The sequence below is a fragment of the Ceratotherium simum genome, chromosome 19, assembly GCF_057802395.1.
Source record: "Ceratotherium simum simum isolate JZ-2026a chromosome 19, ASM5780239v1, whole genome shotgun sequence".
NCBI lineage: Eukaryota > Metazoa > Chordata > Mammalia > Perissodactyla > Rhinocerotidae > Ceratotherium > Ceratotherium simum.
In genome coordinates, this window is record NC_141918.1 from 50,668,812 (window position 1) to 50,688,060 (window position 19,249).

The 19,249-nt window shown below is 39.1% G+C and overlaps 1 protein-coding gene across 4 annotated transcripts in view; it reads left to right on the forward strand.

Moving 5' to 3' along the window:
• Positions 1–19,249, forward strand: part of AKAP7 (A-kinase anchoring protein 7) — a 142,931-nt gene that overhangs the window by 24,647 nt on the left and 99,035 nt on the right. For all 4 annotated transcript variants that reach the window (XM_087444119.1, XM_087444117.1, XM_087444116.1 and 1 more), the window contains exons 4-5: positions 377–513; positions 6,845–7,005. In XM_087444119.1, the coding sequence (XP_087300245.1) occupies positions 377–513; positions 6,845–7,005 (298 nt within the window). The remainder of the gene's footprint in view (positions 1–376; positions 514–6,844; positions 7,006–19,249) is intronic.

Here is a 19,249-nt window from a genome sequence, read left to right on the forward strand (position 1 = left end):
TTTTTTTTAGGAAAGATCATAATTATAGTGAGTCATACCATGTATTCCAAGGACAAGTTTCTGAAAAGATGCATGGCCATTGAGAGTTTTTCCCATCAACTGGTGACCTAATCTGTAAAATAAGGGTGTTTGGCTCAGTGCTCTTAAGATGGACAAGCGTTGTGTGCCTTTTTATCTTATATGTCCTATCAAGCTTTCCATGTTATCTATTCAGGATATTTGAGAACAAGTAGACAATTAAACATTGTTTGGTTGAAGAATCTTGACATTGTTCTAATTTTGGTTGTTGCTTATTTTTCTTCTTGATTTACATTTTGCCATAAGGAAATTTTGCTTACCTAATCTCTGTTTTGTGTTTTTGTGTGTGTGTGATTAGATTACAAGAGGAATTAAGATCCTACAAAATGCAATAATAGAGCAAGACAAACAACTGGCCAAAGCCATGATCAGTGATGGTTCTTTTCATGTTACCTTGCTTGTGATGCAGCTGTTAAATGAAGATGAAGTATACAAGTGAGTAATATGTTTTTCTTGAGTGTTGTTTTCCAAATTATTACGTTAGTATGAGTAAACATAGCAGAATCCAAAGAGGCACTGAAATTCTAAAGAAGTCTTCTTGATTATAATTTATTCCAGTTGATAGTCAATGTGCAGAATTAGCTATATAAATATTCTTCTTAACCTAGACTTTTTAACTGTGTTGTTACAAATGGTAGCCCTTGCTCATGTGGTTGTTTTGCCCATGTTAATTATGTAAACACTCTGGAGTCTGACCGTTTAGTTCAGGAGTCTAGCATGGCACAACTACCTCATATTAGCTGCCTGATTTTGGGCAAATCATTTACTTTTTCAGTACATGGAGAAAATAATGGTACCAATACATGTAAGAGCTCTTAGTCTAGGGCCTGGCACATAGTAGCCAGTTGATATTATTAGCTGTTAGAAAGCTGCCGTTCCACTAGGCCAGTGGCCAGTTTCAGTTTGATCTCAGTTATCTCACGGTACGTGAACGCCCCGCTGCCGAGTCCAGAGTTGTCCAGAAAGGTTGAATGTAAGTCATTGATTGCTGCTTTTCAACCCAGAGTGGAGACACTTTGCTCCTACCCAGTTCTCTGGGATCCTCCGTCTGTACTCAGGATTGCTCCTTTCCCTGTTACCCTCTGTAGAGCCCTCTTGGTTAAGCTCAAGTTTATGCTCTTTGGAAAACCCAAGCTGGAAGGGGCTGCAGTTGCTTCTGTTTTCCATCCTGACGTGTATGTCTCCTAGGGAATGAAGAACAAGGCTTGAGTTGGGAAGGGGGTAGGAAAAGGGAAAATAAAAGGGAGAAAACAGTACATTAGTACCTTGACATGTACAGCCACATTATGATTCTTGTAGTTATGTCTTTTAAATGGTAGAACCTCCTGTCTTTAGAGATCAGTCTTCTGGTCTGTCCCAACCTGATCTCCCCAAGAGCAGGTCTGGAGCACTCTGCAGTGCCAGAGAGGGCTAGAAGATTTTACTTGACTCACTTTCACGAATCACTTTGCCAACCAGAAGGAAAAAGAAATACTCTGATGCTCTTTGAAGAAGAGAAGCCAAAGAAGACGTGACACAAGAGGATGAAAGCCTGGGAGAAAGGAGTGGTGCCCTGTGTGTGTTAGAATGGTGTATCAGTCAGGGCTCTCCAGAGAAATAGGGCCAATGGGGTGTATATCTACATAGATATGTAGATATATCTATATCTCTGTATAGCTATATCTATAGTTTTAGCTACACTTAGAGAGATTTACATGGAGGAATTAGCTTGCGTGGTTGTGGGGACTGGCAAGTCCAAAATCTGCAGGGTAGACTGGCAGCTGGAGACCCGGGAAGAGTTGATGTAGTCTCAAGTCCAAAGGCCATCTGGAGGCAGACTCTGTCTTCCTCAGGGTACCTCAGTCTTGTCTCTTAAGGCCTTCAACTGACTGGATGAGGCCCATCCACATTCTGGAGGATAATCTGCTCTACTCAAAGTCTACTGATTTAAATGTTAGTCACATATAAAAAATTCCTTCATGGCAACATCTAGACTGGTGTTTGACCAAAACCAGGTATCATGGCCTAAGCTGACAGATGAAACGAACCGACACAGTGGCAAGAGCAGGAGCAGATACTGAGCTGGTATAAGGGGCGGCAAGTCGGAGAGACCGAACCAGCAGTGAATTCAGAAGAACTTCAGTGTGGCCAGAGAAGCACAGACAGCATGGAGGAGGTTGTAGGTGGCTACTCTGAGGCTTGCTGTCCAGTGTGGGAAGGAGGATAAAGCCCCTGTGGTGCTGGGCAGAGTGAGCAAAGGCAGGGGAAGAAGCACAAAGCCAGCGTGAAGCGTGGCTCCCCTTGGGGTTGACTGTTCTCTCCACCCCCGGGCCCACCCGTGTTGGAGCCGAGAACCAGGAATGACAGAGACGCTCACATTGGTTTGGGGTTCTCAGGGTGTTGCTGGGGAAAACCTTGAGCTCTTCAGAAGTTCCTGTTCAGCTGATGCTGGAAGAATGTAGTGCCACCTACGTGGCAGGTCAGAGTCGGGGAAGATTTCTAAGAGATGGACCCGAGGGGGTTCCTTCAATTCCCCGTTGCCTATCAAGACATATAGATGGATCCAGAAATTTCCTTGTGCCCTGGTGGGTGGCCTTGGAAGTTCCGAGGGAGTTGGTGGAGAAGAAGAAGGTGGCTGAGGGACAAGGACACTGCTGAGTATCCGTGCTTGTTGATCAGAGACTCTGGCAGGGATCTGTGCTTCAGCAGAACATGCCAGTACAACGTCCAGAAAGAGGAAGCGTGCTTCCGTGGACGCCAGCGTGGGGCACCCTGGGATACAACCAGACGGTCCCCCAAAACAGGGATCTCTGAGAACCCAAAGAGCAAGCAGACCAAAGACCTTCTCCAGGTCTCTTACAAGAGTGTGCCGGATTCCCTGGGAAGGAGGAGGGAGAGGGAAGGGAAAAACAATCCTGAAAGGAGGTTTGAATTAACTGAATAATGTACCCCAAGAAGACCTTTTTAAAGCAGAAAAGACTGTTACTATTGACTGGTAAATTTAGTTTTTATCTCCATCATCAGAAATGGATCTGGGCCACGGTGCGTATATTTCAGTCCATGCCCCTCAGCCACCATCCCCCACACAAATGTTATTCATTTTACTCCCTTCACAGTGTTGTGAGTCAGCACAGAAATGTCATCTCTCACACATATGAGGAAACCGAGTCCTAGGAGTTAAGCAAATGCCGGTCAGTGGAGAAGCCAGAACTAGTCAGTTTTCTTTGTTACTCCATGGCGCGGGCGCGCGAGTGCGTGTGATGGAGAGGCAGGGAGAGGGGCGGCCTGGGGCCAGGTATGTTTCTGATGTAATGTTTACATTTCTCAGTGGAGGTGGGACTGCCTTTTCTAGGAGATTTTTAGAAGATTTGGGGGGTATTTTTGGGGTCACATTACTGATGAGTGCTGTGGGCATCGTATGGGCAGGCGGCAGTGTTGCTAAACCACCTGCTGAGCAGGGGACAGCCCTGGACTGGAAGCATTATCCTACCCTAATTGCAGCCTCACTTGTTGAAGTTCCTGTGTAGAGCACAGGGACTCCCTGAGGTGTTCGGCCTGTGTTCCACCTTGTCTGTCTGCAAATACATTCCAGATTTGTGTAAGAATCTAGATGCTTAGCAAATCTACTTTGTGTTTGAAGAGATCCTGGGAGTAGTGTTTCTACTGAAAAATGATGGCCGGATACTTGCAGTTTAGTAATGACTCTTGACTAAGTTATAATGAAAAATCTAAGAAATAATTAAAGTTTGCTATACAGATAAGATGGTATTTTGCAATTCAGCCAACATTAATTATCAACCATGTGCAAGATATTGAGCCAGATGCTTTGGGGAAATAAAGACGAATCAGGAATGGATCTTGTGCTCGTGGATTGTACAGTTTAGTTGGTGAGATACCATATGAACCCAAATAACTATAGTAGAAGGTAAAAAGTGATATGTTTCATAAGATATAAAATATTAATGGAATTTCAAAAGAGAGATTTGCTTCTAGTTTGGGGAACCAGGGAAGTGTTTGTGGTGTCAACTTTTGAGTGATGGTGAGATTCAATGTGTGGCCTCACTTTGGGTGGATGTGTAGTGAGAGTGACATGGGTTGGGTTTTCTGGTAAGACATTGCTTATATGATGGATTTTCTAAGTCTATTTTCTAAGTTATTATTTTCATAATCTTTTAATTTTATCTTTCATCCTATTCTGTGTAGTATGCTAGATATCTAGAGTATCAGTTTCTTATTCTATATTCTTTTCAAAGTCTAGTATCATATTTTAGGTGTTTGATAAAGTATTGATCAATGGATTGGATATGGTGTGTGCAGAGACATTTAAAAAAAATCTATCGGGCCGGCCCTGTGGCTTAGCGGTTAAGTGCATGTGCTCCGCTGCTGGTGGCCCGGGTTCGGATCCCGGGCGTGCACTGACGCACCGCTTCTCCAGCCATGCTGAGGCCGCGTCCCACATACAGCAACTAGAAGGATGTGCAGCTATGACGTACAACTATCTACTGGGGCTTTGGGGGAATAAATAAATAAATAAAATTATTAAAAAAAAAAAAATCTATTACCTAAGGTCCTTTGTGTCCTCATGGTGTAGAAGACAGAAATAGAAATATATCAGGCCAAACTCAGCTGCTGATTTGAAAAGATGGCTGTCCTGTCTCAATTTGAAATACAACCTTTGGGTCTGAACTCCAGTTTCAGAATTCTTTTTCCCACAAGCATATACTTTTTAGTCGTTTGATCATAAAGAAGTCTTTCTATAAACTGCTCTTGAAAAGATGTTTTATTCACAAGAATTTGAAAGTTAGTGATACCAGTAGACACTATGACTCCTTCTCACTCTGTGATCAATGATGTCTCCTTAGGACAAATGTGTTGATTTATGCTACTAGAGAGCTGAAAAACTAGACTGAGTTTTAGATCATCTATATTTCTTTAAAGAAAAATGGGATATAGAATTCACTGTCTCTGAAAAGCCCTAACCTTTAGCATGGTCTGCTTTAAGTATATAGTTTCATTTAAAATGAACATCTTGAATTCCCCTAGTTTTTTTTATTTTTTAGGATTTCTTTTTTTTTTTTTTGAGGAAGATTGGGCCTGAGCTAACATCTCTTGCCAATCTTCCTCCTTTTTTCCTTTTTTCTCCCCAAAGCCCCAGTAGATAGTTGTATGTCATAGTTGTACATGCTTCTAGTTGCTCTATGTGGGACGCTGCCTCAGCATGGCTTGATGAGTGGTGTGTAGGTCTGCACCCAGGATCCGACCCGGCGAACCCTGGGCCACTGAAGCAGAGCATGTAAACTTAACCGCTGCACCACCGGGCTGGCCCTCCGCATCCATTTTTGACAGATGAGCCAGAAGTGGCTGTTCTGTTTTCACATGCTTTAACTCATAGTACATACTGAAGGACAGTACTGCAGTAGAAGTGTGTACACTGTGTCTTTTCAGATGAACATAAATATAGTTAGGAAAGATTGGATTTAGGATGTGGATTTGGAGGTACAATGAGAAATGTTGACGTTTCCAAAGCTATTTTGAAGTATTGTACATTATATTATAACAGAGAATTGAGACTCAGTATGGAAGCTATGGATGAAAATCAGTTAAAAACTTTATATAAAGACTAAATTTAGAAATATGAAAGATCTAGAAAAATACAGAAAATTTTTTTTCACACTTTTGACATATATTTACTGGTGAACAAGTGATTGATCAAGATAATTTAAATTAATGGTGGTTTACCAAAAGGGTGTTTTAAAGCCATCTCCATAATGTAAGAATGTATTTATTTCTTTTTTGAGTAATTGCTGCCCTCTAGTGAGATTTTAATTTTTTGCTCGTAATAAAGTACCTATACCAAAATTCTCTTCAAGATGGAAATAACTGATCCTAATTTTCAAATATTTCAAACCTGATAATGTCTAATTCATTAATATGGTAAACATTTGGTTTTATAAAGAAAAATAATGCATTTGAAACACACAGTAGCCCTGTAGTCTCATAGGCTAAACAGGTATAACAGACTTACATAGCTGCAGTTGGCAAATATAAATGTGTTTTATTTGAATCCAAGTATAGTAAATTATCTTATTATGGAGACTTTTATATGTATATATATTTTTGGGGGGTAAGGAAGATTGACCCTGAGCTAACATCTGTGGCCCATCTTCCTCTATTTTATATGTGGGACGCCTGCCACAGCATGGCTTGATGAACAGTGTGCAGGTCTGTGCCTGGGATCTGAACCCTTGAACCCCGGGCCGCCGAAACGGAACAAGCAAAGCCAACCACTACGCCACTGGGCCGGCCCCGAAACTTGTATTTTAAGAGATGACGTATATTAAGTTTTAGTAGAGTGCCTCGCAAATAGTAAATACTGTATAATATTAGTACTTTTAGCAAGAATCTAGAACTTTCCATATAATCTAAGCTCTTGTAGGTATTAGGTTTTTTGGAACGTATTATCAGTAATTTTTTTTTAGTTGTCCATGCGGTGTTTCCTTGGTTAGAAACTTCCTGGTGAACTATAAAATAGTATCTTCTTTCATGTCTTTAGTATAAGTTATAATTAGGTAAAGATGTAATTCACTTCTCCCATAGTTTTTGTATAAAAATGAATATTAGTTTAATTTTAATCATATAGATTAGATTTTGAAGGTATTTTGAGCTTTAAAATAGTACAAATATCAAAATTGAATTATCTTTCTAAAACTGATGACTTTGTTTCTTGCTTGGTTTTGTATATCTTATGACTTAATATTTTACCGAAAAATATATTATCTCTTCACAGTGGTATTGATGCTCTATTGGGATTAAAACCATTCGTAGAAGAAATCCTCCAAGGAAAACACCTGACTTTGCCTTTTCAAGGGGTTGACACTTTTGGGAATCAGGTTGGATTTGTGAAGCTGGCAGATGGAGATCACGTAAGCCCGCTCTTGCAGATAGCAGGTAAAACAAACAGCAACGCCCTCAGCAATGATGAAATCTCATCATTGAAGAGGCAATATTTTTTTTTCCAGTTCTTGTAATAGAGATTTGACTTCTTTTGATTTTTTACTCTATAATTGAGCTGCTTCAGCCTTTGCCATGTATGTAAGTAGCCACATAAAAGGCCTGAAGAGTTACCTTGATTCTTAGGTCTGAGGACTGTGTTGATCCCAGGGCTGTCTGGAAGGTGATGGGCTGGACTCAAGTATTTGTTGAGACTGTCCTACTCATAAGTCTGAAGGATCCCAGTGGTTATCTTGACATACCACATGCAGTTGACATTTGAAAAGTATTGAATGAATGAACAAAAATCACCAGTTGCCCATTCAGAGCCTTGTGGGTATTAGCTTCATCCCAGAGTCAGTCGATGAAGCAGCAACCTTTTCCCCTGGCTACCTTCTTTTCTCCCTGTTTAGGTATCACTCTCTGAGCAGAAGGTCCACTGGTGATGGTAGAAGGTCTCACCTCCATTGGAGAACACATTACTCTGTGCAGTACCATTGAAAGTGTTAGGGAGGTAGAAGCAGAAAATTATGTCACCTGGATGAGTGACTTGAGAGTTTGATCCTGAGAGCATAGTTTGGATGTTAGCCTATATGCTGTAAACAGTTTTTATTTTCATTTCCTTTCATATCCTGTGAAGTCATTTCATGTCATCTCATTTTGGGTTCAATAATCTTTGGTTTGTAGCACACTCTCATCATTGGTCCATGCTTGGTCCACTTTTATCTATTATCTATCTATTTTAAAATAATATAATTATCAGCTAGGAATCCACCACCCCAAACAAAAGCTAGGACCTTGGTAGTAATCTAATCACATTGTCCTTTTTATTAATCTATCCCCTGGCCTTCCTTCATTCAAGCTAACCATTATCCTGAAGTTGGTATTTCTTATTTCCTTGTATTCTCCCCAAATATATGTGTTTTTAATTGGTTTTAACTTTATAAAAAGGGTATCATGTTGTATGTGATCGTTTTAGACATACTTTTAAAACTTAATAATGTCTTTATGCAGTTTTGTAGTTACCCATCCAAAAATACAGCTCTTTTTGGGGTTGGGAGTCATAAGGATCAGGTTTTATTTCATTGTTTGTTAAGTTTTTCTTTTGTGGAGCAAAGTATGCATAAATAAACAGACAAGCAAACAAACAATATTTATGGGTCAAGTAGAACTTAAAATCATTAGTTTGCCAAGGAGAAGGCAACTCTAACAGTTTTGATGGCAAATCATTTGGGAACTGCTGCCCACGTTAACAAAATTAATCTGTTTTTCCTGACTACTCTGGAGAAAACGCTAGATTCAGGTCTTCTTTTGTCATATAAATATCTGTGAGCTCAAGAAACATTTCTAATTAGTCATTCATTCATTGTTCTTTCAAATAGTTCAATGGGTGTTTGCAACATTGAGAATTCCATCCATTCTTAGCAAATATTCTCACAAAGGCAGTTTCCAATATTGATGAAAGGTCCATTGTATGCTGGGGAATGTGAAGTCTCACCAACTTTAATAGGACTGTGAACCCAAGGATGTTGGTTTGTCATTTGAGAAAAGGCCACTGCCCCTGTATGTAATTCCTTTCTTGATGCCAGACTGTCGCTTAAAAATATATATACTTTCCCCCAAATTTAAACAAAACATTACAAAAAATGGAAAATAGGGAAGAACAGCACTGTGTCCTCCTCCTATAATCACTGTTATATTTGCTTTTCATCTTTTATGTGTATATTGTCCTGTTGCTTTTGGTGATAGTTTTTATGCACTTTTATAGGAAATCTAAATATTTGAGTATGTATATGGAAAATTTTCATTGAAGTTTAGTTGGAGCCTCCATTTGTATAGTGTTCAGGTAGTCAGAATGTTCAATACACAGAATTTTTGTCAATATTGTGCTTCATTAGATTTATTTTTAAAAGAATCCCCCAGGATTAGTATTGCTTTAGTCCAGTAGAATCAGTAAAATAATTTAATATTTGTTTTTGTGTCATTTTATAAAGTATCTATTCAGATAATATATTCTAATTTTCAGAAGAATATATTCCATTGACCAGGCTACTACATTCCTTAAAACTTTATAAAAACTATATATATGTATCTGCATATACAGTAGTATTAAAATTGTATTCATTCAAAATAGTGGAGGCAGAGCCAGTTTGATTTAATGGAAAGCAGGAGAATTTTTAAAGAAAATAAATTTAATTATTAAAGTATTTATAAAGAAGTTAAGTTTAAGTACATGTGATGAAGTAAAACTAACTTGAAAAATACTTAAAAATTATAATTCATGAATAGTCTGGCTTTCCTAATTTGCGTAGAGTTTTTAGATTTACAGGTTAAACGAAACAACTTCTTGGCCCAGCCCAGTGGCGTAGTGGTTAAATTTGCCCGTTCCACTTTGGTGGCCTGGGGTTCGCAGGTTCGGATCCTGGGCACAGACCTACACACCACTCATCAAGCCATGCTGTGGGGGCGTCCCATGTACAAAATAGAGGAAGATGGGCACAGATGTTAGCACAGGGCTAATTTTCCTCAGCAAAAAGAAGATTGGCAATGGATATCAGCTTAGGGCCAATCTTAGGGCCAATCTTCCTCACCAAAAAACAAAAAACCAAATTCTTAAAATATTAAATAGTTGTTATGAAAAAAGGACAGAATTTTATTTTATTTTATTTTATTTTATTTATTTATTTTTTTTAAAGATTTTATTTATTTATTTTTCCCCAAAGCCCCGGTACATAGTTGTCTGTCATAGCTGCACATCCTTCTAGTTGCTGTATGTGGGACGCGGCCTCAGCATGGCTGGAGGAGTGGTGCCTCGGTGCGCACCCGGGATCCGAACCCGGGCCGCCGGCAGCGGAGCGCACGCACTTAACCACTAAGCCACGGGGCCGGCCCAAGGACAGAATTTTAGACACTGATATTTAAACTCATTACTGAAAATTTGCAGGATAAAAAGTAATTTAGAATTTTTAATGTGTAAAATTGAAGAAAATTATTGTACATTTTAAACTAATAGAGTCTGAAGTGATGAGCTTTGACCATCAATACTTGAATTATGCATCCGGAAATGCTGCTGTGAACTGTCATTTTTGGTAGATACTGGTGGGCTGGAGACCAAGCCCATCTTTGCACGGCATGTGCATGTAGGTTATGGTGGAGCTGCCCGAGGGGGCGGGTCAGGTGGATGGCATCAGCTTCCTACCTTGACCTTGAGTGATCCTGTTTTTCCAGAGTAAAGCGGCCCCTTCTTCTGTCCCAGCATTACACAGTAGCTCATAGAGCTAAGAAGAGATTGGAAATTATGCATTTATATGGCACTTCTCCACATTTTACAGTGATGAAATTGCACTTAAGAGCTTTTTGCAAAGAAATGAATATGTGATTTCATTCATTTTTTTCAGCGAAATGTAATTTTGTTAAGACGTATGTTAGATCAAGAGATTGCTAAAAATTTAGCCTGCTGGAATTATAATGGTCCTTGCAAATCTTTTTTGTAAAATGAGAAAAGTGCCCTTGGTTAGCATGATAAAAGATTCCAAATGCATTTATCTCATAAAAGGAAAAATGAAAGGTTTTTAGGATGTTCATTTGAGCATTACACTTTCTCTTATTTTGACTGTCATTTCCTCCGAAAGATGGAGAGAATATGCCTTGTGTTTTCTGAGCCTTATGGGCCATCTGTTCGGTTGCTGGTACCTTTGGGCCCTTCTAGACTGCTCGGTTACCACATGAAGTCATGGACCTCTAACCACCACAGGCGGGTGGGCGTCCCAGCAGCCTGTTGACCCCTCCCTTTAATGGCCTGGACTAGGCTCTCTTCAGAGACAGCAGAACACCTTAGCCACACTTCATCTAGAACTAAGCAGAGAGCAGCTTTTCTCCCCGACCAGGATGTCTGAATCACAGTCCTGGACCGTGGAGGACCGTCAGAGCCTCTGTTTCCCGCCCTGCCTCTGTGCAGGCCCTGGGAGGTGCAGGTCCTCCACACTTCCTTCCCTTTCTCACCTCTCTTTTAACCCTTTCCATTGTCCCTGTAGGGGAGGAAAATTGTTTTTCCTTTTACCCTCCTAGCTCTCCTGTTGGGACCCTGTAAAATTAGACTGACAAAAGATTACCAAGAGAACACAAACAATTTGTTAACACGTGCAGCTCACATCACGTGGGAGAAACCTCAGTGAAGAGTATCTCAGTGGGCTTAGGACCTGGGCTAACACAGCGTCTTAACAAAAGAAGGGTACGTTTGTGGAAAAGTGACAAGACGAAGGAAAGGGCTCTAGGCTTTGGAGGGCGTGGCCTGGGGCAAGGTGAGTCTGTGGGGGCTCTAGTGGAGCAGGCTTTGTTTGCACTGGGCCGCCTTGGCCGTAAGCTTCCCCAGAGAGGGCGTTTTTGGTAGTCTTCATTGTTCAGAAGTTTCTGCTTTTCGTCGGGTGAGGCTGCTCCAGGAAGCTTTCTTTCTGCGTCTGTGGATTCCATTTGCCTCTAGCTCAAAATAATTCTCATGCCCAAGTGGCATATTTAGGGGTGGCGTATTCTGATTCCCTACATCCACTCTCTTATTTTACTTTATTTTCAGTCAAACACTTAAATGAATTTACTTGGTGCCAGACGTTGTTCTGATCATCTTACAAATATTAACTCATTTAGTCTTAACAGCTCTCTGAAATAGGGACCGTTATTGTCACCCCCATTTCACAGATAGGGAAACTGAGGCACAAAGAGGCTAAGTAATTTGTTAGTAAGTCGTAGAGCCAGGACTCAAATCTAGGCAGTCTGGCTCCAGATTCTGTGTTCTTTTTCTTTTTTAATTGTTATTATTACTTGTTATAATGCATATGTGTGTGATATATAATATACATAAAGAACAATATTTGATACAGAGTAAATGCTCAATCAACAAATGTTAGCTGTCCTTATCATCGTCATGAAATAGTCTCCAAAAGCATTACTTTTACTGGTTGTGTGATATTCCATTGCATCATAATTTATTTTACTATTCCCCTGTCGTTAGACTTTTTTTTTAAATTGAGGTATAATTGACATATAACATGATATTAGTTTCAGATGTACAACCTAATGATTCTATATTGGTATATGTTGCAAAATGGTCACCACAATAAGTCTAGTTAATATCCATCAGCATACATAGTTACAAAATTTTTTTCTTATGATGAGAACGTTTAAGATTTATTCTCTTAGCAAATATGCTATACAATTCAAATATGCAATACAATATTATTAACTATAGTTACCATGCTGTATATTACATCCCCAGGACTTACTTATTTTATAACTGGAAGTTTGTACCTTTTGGCCCCCTTCATTCATTTTGCCCACCCTCCACCAGATTCTGTGTCTTAATCACTATGCTTGTCTGTTACACTGTAAATTAGCAGCTGGACCCCTAAACAGTGTCCAGGAACAACCCCTTTCCCTCTTTCCATTGCTGCGGCCTGGCTCTAATCTGAGCTCACAGCTTCCTCTGGGTGAAGGCTGCTCATCCCACCAACCCCTCACGCCCTGGGGCCCAGAGATGTCATCCACATTCTTAGTTCTCTGTTGCTTTGTTCCTGTTCTGCCCTCACACAAAAGCCTTTTCTTCTTGGTGGTTCATGCTATTGGGTTTTATTACTCTCTACCTTTTGCTGTTGTCTGAATATTCCCTCTTGCTTTTTGAGGACTTTGTTCCCTAGCTCACCTTGTGCCCCTTGCTTGCTGCAGCACCATGAGCACAACCATCCAACCATCACGCCACCCCGGCTCCAAGTGAGCTGTGGAGTCGTCAGAACTGACTCTGCATCCCTGTGCAGCCTGTACCAGCTGAGTGACTTTAAGCAATTTACTTAACCTTTCAGTCCTTCAATTTCCTTATTTGTAAAATGAGCATAATAGTAACTGTCCTCAAAAATAAAATGAAATAACGTACACGAAGTACTTAGCATGTATTTGGCACATATACAATGTTAAATAGATGGTAACTATAATCATTAATACCAATAATAATAAATACCCTCCCACCACTACTATCATAACTATTACTTTTCTTAAAATCCTTTGACTTCTTTGATGGTAGCCTCCTACGCCTGTACTCTGCTCCAGCAGTTCGTAAGCATAGTGAAACCTTTGACTATTCATCAGCCAGAGCTATTGTTAGTGAACCAGGTTTGTTTTACTCGCCAAACGATTATGCCAATCACTGAGATGAGTTTGCAGCAGAGAAAGGGTTTATTCACAAGATAGCCAAACAAGGAGACAGGAGGATGAATCTCAAATCTGCATCCTTGAAAATGGGGACTGGGGATATTTATGGGGTGGGGGGTAATGTGGTGTAAAGATGATTGGAGGTAGGGGAAAGTGAGGTAATTGATGATCTGTTCAAGCGCAGTCAAGCTTCACGGCTCTTTGTAGGATGCACGTTCACCAAATGGTGGCATTGCCGTGATCCGAGGGTGGAGTTTTCAGCTCCTTGACATCAGAGTGTCACCTATCGGTCATCCTTGCAGGCCCAGTTGGTGAGCCGGTGGTCTTAAGAAGCCTGAACTGGACAAGGAGTCGACTCTCAGTTCCTGAAAACTGGAGCACCCGTTACCGTGGTGACCCAAGCATCATACATGTTATCTATAAGATGGGCTTTAGTAATGCGTTATCTAACCACTTTTGCAAATAGACGACTAACTGCGTATAGTGAAAGCAACTTGGCCCCTCCCCCCTGGCTTCACTATTCTGTTTCTGAGACCTTCCGTTGGATATAGCCGTCTGTTGCCACAACTTCCCACCCTTCTTCCTATTTCATTTCCTCTCCATTACTACTCGTGCTCTGGAAGCTCATCAAGGCCTCTGGTCTCCTCTTCCTGGCCAACATGGTTTATTCCTTCTTAAACTGGTCAAGGCCTCATGGTACATCACTCTCTTGGTGGCTCTTTCAGGCGTTCTGTCTTCTGTTCTTCTGTTTGACCTGGCTAGCAAACACCAATCGTAGATCAATGCAGTCATTTGCTTTTTTGCCCCAACACCTGGGCAAAATAAAATCCTAGACCCCAGCTTCACTCATTCTAGATATTCAGTCATCAAATGCTGTAAATTTTCTCTCTTACATATCCCTCCCATCCCTTCCCTCCTTTCTGTCCCACTTGCTGTGCTTCAGTTCCAGCTCTTTTCATCTCTTATCTCTATTTCTGAAGTAGTCTTCTTGTCTCCAGTCTGTCCCTTTGCTTCCACGGTATTTTTCTACTGCACAAAATGAATCATTTTTATGTTCCCCGCTTAAAAGAATGTATTGACTTTCTGTTGCAGATAGGATAAAATCCATTCTTCTTACTATGGCATTGACGATTTCAGCTCTTTGACTCTTCCTGTCTCTTTAGCCTTATTTCTTGTGCTGCCTTATACCTCACTCCCATTGTGGATGTGCTGAACTGGTTTGTCTTTATGTCAGTACCATATTGTTTTGATTACTAAAGCTTTGTAGTAAATTTTGAAATCAGGAAGTGTGAGACCTCCAACTTTGTTCTTCTTTATCAAGATTGTTTTGGCTATTTCAGGTCCCTTGAGATTCCATATGAATTTTAGGATGGATTTTTCTATTTCTGCAAAAAACACCATTGGAATTTTGATAGAGATTGCATTAAATCTGTAGATTGCTTTGGGTAGTATTGACATCTTAACAATGTTAAGTCTTCCAGTCCGTGAACATGGGATGTCTTTCCATTTATTTGTCTTCTTTAATTTCTTTCAGCACCATTTTGTAGTTTTCAGTGTAGAAGTGTTTTGCCTCCTTGGTAAATTTTATTAGGATGTATTTTATTATTTTTGATACTGTTGTAAATGGAATTGTTTTCTTAATTTCTTTTTCAGAGTGTATTACTGATCTTTTATAAGGACTCATTTCAAGTGTCACTTTCAAAATAAAGGCTTTTACTCCTTCTTCAAAGTAGAAAGGACCATTTTCTCCTCTAATGCCGCCTGTACCCTACAGATGGTTATCTGCTGTAGAAACTGCAACACTTTACTGCATACTGCATTTGGTTGTTTAGAAGTATATCTTTTTCCATTAGACTGAAAGCTCTTTGAGAGACTCTTTCATCTTTGTGTCCCAGAGCCTGCTACATAATAGAAGCTCAAGAAATATTTTTTAAATTAGATGTATAAGCCAATGAAAAAAATGTGTGCTGTAACATAAGAGTCTGATTGAAAGAACATTTATTCCTAGATAGTCTCTCTTCCCTCATTTACATTCGTGTCTAAATCTTTGAATAAAATGATTTTATGAGAATAAAATCCAGTCCTGATATCTAGAATTCCCTATGGATGAAGTACCAGAACTCTCTCTGAAAGTTCACTTGGACCAGCTGGTTGTTAGGATAAGAAGGGGCCTGAGAGATAATCTGTCATGGCCTTATCACTTTTACTGTCAAAGTTAAGTGTCCTGTCCAAGAACCTAAGTTGAATCGTAGGAGAACTGGGCCGGTGTTAGAGTGCTGAGTCTGGTTCTCTTTCTCCTCAACTGTGGAATGAATGGGATTCCTCTGGTATTGAGGTGTAATTTTAAAGACTTATTTTTAAGAATGAAACGTTTTAAAGTTCTATTTGACCGTTTTACACAGTAATCAATTTGAAATGTCTATTTAACATAATGAGTATAAAAATTTTAAATCGAAGGTGGTTTCAACATTATGTCAGCCTTTATGTTGAAACATATAGTTCAAATGACTCGCTAAAACCATATAAAATGAAGCAGTTTAAGAAGCATAATGAAACAAGAATCTTTCAATAGTAATAACATAGGAATGACAAAAACAGTTGTCATTTCTTTAAAGTTTTTATTTCTTTAAAGTTGTAGATGACTAAAAAGTGATTCTGAAATTTTGTTGAGATTTTTCGTATTATATGTGACATACTTTCTAATACCATTTTAAGTTATAGTAAAATTATCTTCCAACTAGAAAACATGAAGAGAACTTATCACCTGCTGTGGTATGGTGTCTTGTTTAATCACAAATCAGTCTTTTTAAAACTGAAATCTAACTTATTTCTGTTGCGTCCACTTACTGAAATATAATATATGTTTAAAACATATTAGGGTCACTTAATTTATATTTAGTATTCTAGACTGTTCTTATTAATAAACTTCTTTGTGATTATTCTCAAATTATAGATCATGCTACTATATAAACATCCCTTACAATTTTAGAAAAAGGAAGAAAATGGCAAAAGGGAGAAAAAATATTTGCTTTGCAAGAAAGTGTGTATAATTAAAAATACATGATTTTATTAAAATTGATCTGTTACAGATTACTTTGAGACAACTTTTAGTAATTTCTTTACATTTTAGGTATACAGTTATTGTGCTACATATTTAAAAGAGTTCACCTGAAGAAAATGTCTTATATGAAAAGAAATATATATATAAAACTTAAAAAACAGATAAAACTTCCCAGTACCTAACGTGTTTAGTAAATGTTTGTTGAATAAATCCAAAAGACAAAGAAAAAAACAGATAAAACTGTATGTGTTAGGGTTACAAAAGTATTGTTTCTTTATTAAATTATTCATTTCAGTGTTCTTTTATATAGCAAAGTCTTGTAGTGTTTGAAATGTATTTTTAGGAAATTGTTCTTTAGACAATTTGCCTCTTCAGCTATGAGGTAAATGATACTATGTAGGAAGCATTCTTAGCTGACTTTTGAAGAGTATTGGATGTATTTCTCTTTAGTGCTTGAGGAATGTCCATGGTACTAGGAGGAATTCAGCAGTCTCTTAAATTATTCATAAGCTTCTCTTCCAGAACATAAGTTAACAGAGATGAAAAATGACATGTGGTTTTCACACTAGCAAAAACTCTTCTTATCTCAAGAAGGGTATTTCTATAACCATTACCTAGTCGTCTGGCTGAGCAAGAGATTGTACTGATATTAGGAATATAAAATCAATACTAAGAAGTACTTTTCAAAAAGAAGGCAGCATTTTCTTCTTCCTTATTTCTGGGTACTTAGAGAATATACTGGACTGGAAAAACACATTAATAAAAATTAAATGAGCTTTGTGACAAATATTTAAAACACTATTGTGAATAGATAGCCATCATCAAAGATTTCAGGCCTAGGGAATAATGAGAACTGGTTGGGTCAAAATTTTATGTAGCTGAAACCAGTATATTTAAAAATGTTGTTTTTTTTTAGAATCAATTGATAATAAGATTGTTATATCAAATAAGATAATATGTAAAAACTAATATAGATAATAATGAACAGTACACATGCCTATTATTTTAGTTTCTGTTAACAGAAACTATATCTTATATCTTATATCTCTTTGATTTTTTGATAACTTGAACATTGTTAAGTCCTTCTCCTTATTGGGCTGAATTCTGTCCCGTGAGACTGTAAGCTCCGTGAAAACAGGGAGGCGTTTGCTGTCTGCAGGTAATGTGCCTGCCACATACTGGGCACATTTGCTCAGTAAATAACTGAGTAAATGAATTTTTGCTTTCATACCTTCATGCTATTTCTGTTTTCTGGGTTGGTATCCACATGTGGCTAAGTTGCAACCAGAAGCTCTTCTAGGTGATAATTCTTCAAATGCTTGAAGACTTAGAAAATATGCCCTAATCCCTTCAGTTTCATCTTATGAACTTAGTAAGTTAGTCCACCATGGTATGTGTTAAACCATCAGACATTGCCAATATTTGACTGTTTTTGAACCATAAAAATGACAGTCTGGTATGATTCAGCCTAGTATTTTAACTCTAGGTCCATTTAAGACAGTTGAGAATATGCCAAAATAGAGAGGGCCAAAGCTGGGTTATGACAGGGTAGTTGGGAAAAGATATACCTGTTTGTAATTTATATGAGTTAAAAGTTGATATATAATAGTACTTGTTATGAATACACTCCTATGCTGGACTGTTGTCTTTCTTTTTTGGCTGCCCAGCATCTAAACTCTTCCCCACCATCTCATGTCAGATACAGTCTCTCACAGATTCCTGTGCTGTAAGGGCAGGGGAGCACAATGTTGCTTTGACCCAGACTTTGAATCAGAAACTAGAAGTTTGAACAAAAAAGGACCATGCAGAATCCATTCTGGGGATAGGTTGTGTCATCAGTGGTAGCTGCCACCAATCTAAGGCTGTTGGCAGCAGTTCTAGCCCTTTCTGTGCTCTGCGTGGTTTCAGTAATGCCAGCTGGAAGAGGTGGTGGTGTCACTGGATCTGTTCTCCACTGTAACTTTGGATGTCTCCTTGGCTTCACAGCCTTCAGCCTGGTACTCTAGTCCTCCCAGTGTTCTTATATAAATTCCTTTTCTGCTTCACTCAGCCAAAGTTGTCATCTGTTGCTTGCCACGAAAAACCAGTGTTTTCTTGTTGTTTCAATGGTCTCTTGCTTAGCTTTCTTTACCGTAGAAGAGAGAAGGAAAACCTTTTGGTGGTACTGACTAGCAGCGAAAGGTTTTTAGGACATGCTCCAAATTTACAAATTGTGATTGAAGTGTCATATTTAGCACATATTAGCATTTGGTGGATATTACAAAAGTAAAATAACAAAGTAAGATTTTGAAAATGTAGTGGGATAATATATTGAGACACTGAGTTTTTTCTTTGTATTTCTTGTATCCCTTGTTCTATGCCCAGCCTCCTTCCAGGCAGTGGTACCCATGTTCTCAGAAGAAAAATAATACAGCAGAAAAAATAGAAGGCTTTGGGGTTTCAACAGCTAAGCATAAGGATAAGTTTTCCTGCCGCAATGCTAGAAAAGATTCCCTGGGTTGGGTGAAGAAGAGAGTTAGAGGCCAAGCCAGAGTGTGAGTTCTTGCCCCTCCATCATCCCATGAATGAAACAACAGAAAGCCACATAAGTCTGACAGCAGGAGCAACATGTGCTTCATTCCTGAGAAGTGTCTGTAGAGGCAGCCAGGCCAGAATGTGTGCTCCCAGAGTGGCAGTGGAGTCCAAGAGAAGAGAGGATGGTGTCGTGTAGCCTTATAGTATTCTGACGCTTTCCACTTTGGCTAGAAATTGCTATTTCTGTGTGCTCAGGGGTAGCAAGGAGATGGTAAAGGACCTCAGCAGCTCCATTGAGTTCCTGCTTGCCCTGGTATGATGTGGGGAGCAATAGAATGAAATCCTGTGTACCTGAGAGAGCACCAAAGTTGCAGAGAGTCATTATATATGGGAACAAGGGGGGACCCAGCGGCAAAAACCACGCATGTTGCA